At 49.4% G+C, this 1319-nt stretch overlaps 1 protein-coding gene across 1 annotated transcript; it reads right to left on the reverse strand.

Moving 5' to 3' along the window:
- Positions 1 to 44: 44 nt before the first annotated feature.
- On the reverse strand, positions 45 to 1220 carry CSUI_009782 (uncharacterized protein). The gene is made up of 2 exons (XM_068069891.1): positions 973 to 1220; positions 45 to 537 (listed from the first exon to the last, which is right to left on the reverse strand). Exons 1-2 carry the CDS (start codon positions 1161 to 1163, stop codon positions 216 to 218), a joined length of 513 nt encoding a protein of 170 aa, XP_067918136.1. The 5' UTR covers positions 1164 to 1220; the 3' UTR covers positions 45 to 215.
- Between the last annotated feature and the right edge of the window lie 99 nt (positions 1221 to 1319).

Below are 1319 nucleotides of genomic sequence, written 5' to 3' on the forward strand. Positions count from 1 at the left end.
ATACTACCTGTCGAATTCGTTTCCTCCTCTCCTCTCCCCGCGGAGAAACATGTACATTCACGGACAGCGTTTTCACCAAGAAGGTTTCCAGAGAACATGAACGAGTAACCGAGTGGCACCATTAACACGTTGGAGCTATTCATTTGTCTTTACCGAGTCCTTGAAACACACACTACAGCCAGGATCCCTCACGAACCTTCTTTTTCTTCGCGCTCCTATCGAGGTGGATACCCTGCTCCCCCCGAGGGAGGAGGGTAATACGGTTGGGGCTGCCCATACGTGGCAGGTGGATAGGCTCCAGGTGCGGCAGGTACTGCTCCGTAGACAGGGACAGGAGCAGTCGCAGTAGGCGCATATCCCGCGGGAGGTGCCGCTACTGGTACGTATCCGGCAACAGGCGCTGGCGCAGCTGCATACCCAACAACAGGAGCTGTATAGACAGCCTGGGCAGCGGGGGGGGCGGCATATCCTGCCGGGACATACCCAGTGGGCGGTATATAGTAGGGAGTCGTACTAGGAGCTGCTCCAGGAGCATACCTGAAAAACATGGATAAAAGGAGAACAGAAGATTAAGTATTGTGCTGACACGGACAACAGTGAACGACTTGACATTCTTCTTCTGATTTGGATGAAAGGATTCTAACCATACACGTAACACGCTTTGTTGATGAGCTTTTCTTGTCTTCAAACCATCTGTTGTCTTCTGTCAGGGTACCGACAAAACGGGCTCACTCCTTTTAAAATCTATGTATCTATCTATCTATCGTCACAACACATTATCATGGTGATGACGAGAATCCGCACTCGACTCAAGCGAGGACAAGACAATATCCACCGTCATCATGAACATCTTCTTACGTCTCTTCCTCACCTTCCACTACAGACATGTTATGTTTAATGCCCAATCCGTCATCCCCCCTCTCCCCCCCACATATAGAAAGACAGAAAGGATACAAAAAGAAACCCACTTACCCCGCAGGAGGAACAGCAGACGCATACCCCCCTCCTGGATAAGATGCGGGCGCCATTACAGCTGGAACGGCTTGCGTCTGTGGTTGAATACAAGCAGATGGCACCGCTGTAGTATTGGTCCCTACACCCTGTGAGGATGAAGATGAAGAAGCATTAGGTTCATTCGAAGATGGCTTATTTCTTGGCTCCATTTCTATAGTGACCTTCAAGAATCCCGCGTGTCTCCCTTCCTTCCGGGTGAGCTGAACGAACATACACAAGGAAACAACAAGCAAAGCGAATGAATCTTCGAGACAGCTGTACACCTCCCACTTGCAGACAGAATATATCTATAAATATATATATAT

Source organism: Cystoisospora suis, assembly GCF_002600585.1.
Source record: "Cystoisospora suis strain Wien I chromosome Unknown contig_6033, whole genome shotgun sequence".
Taxonomy (NCBI): Eukaryota; Apicomplexa; class Conoidasida; order Eucoccidiorida; family Sarcocystidae; genus Cystoisospora; species Cystoisospora suis.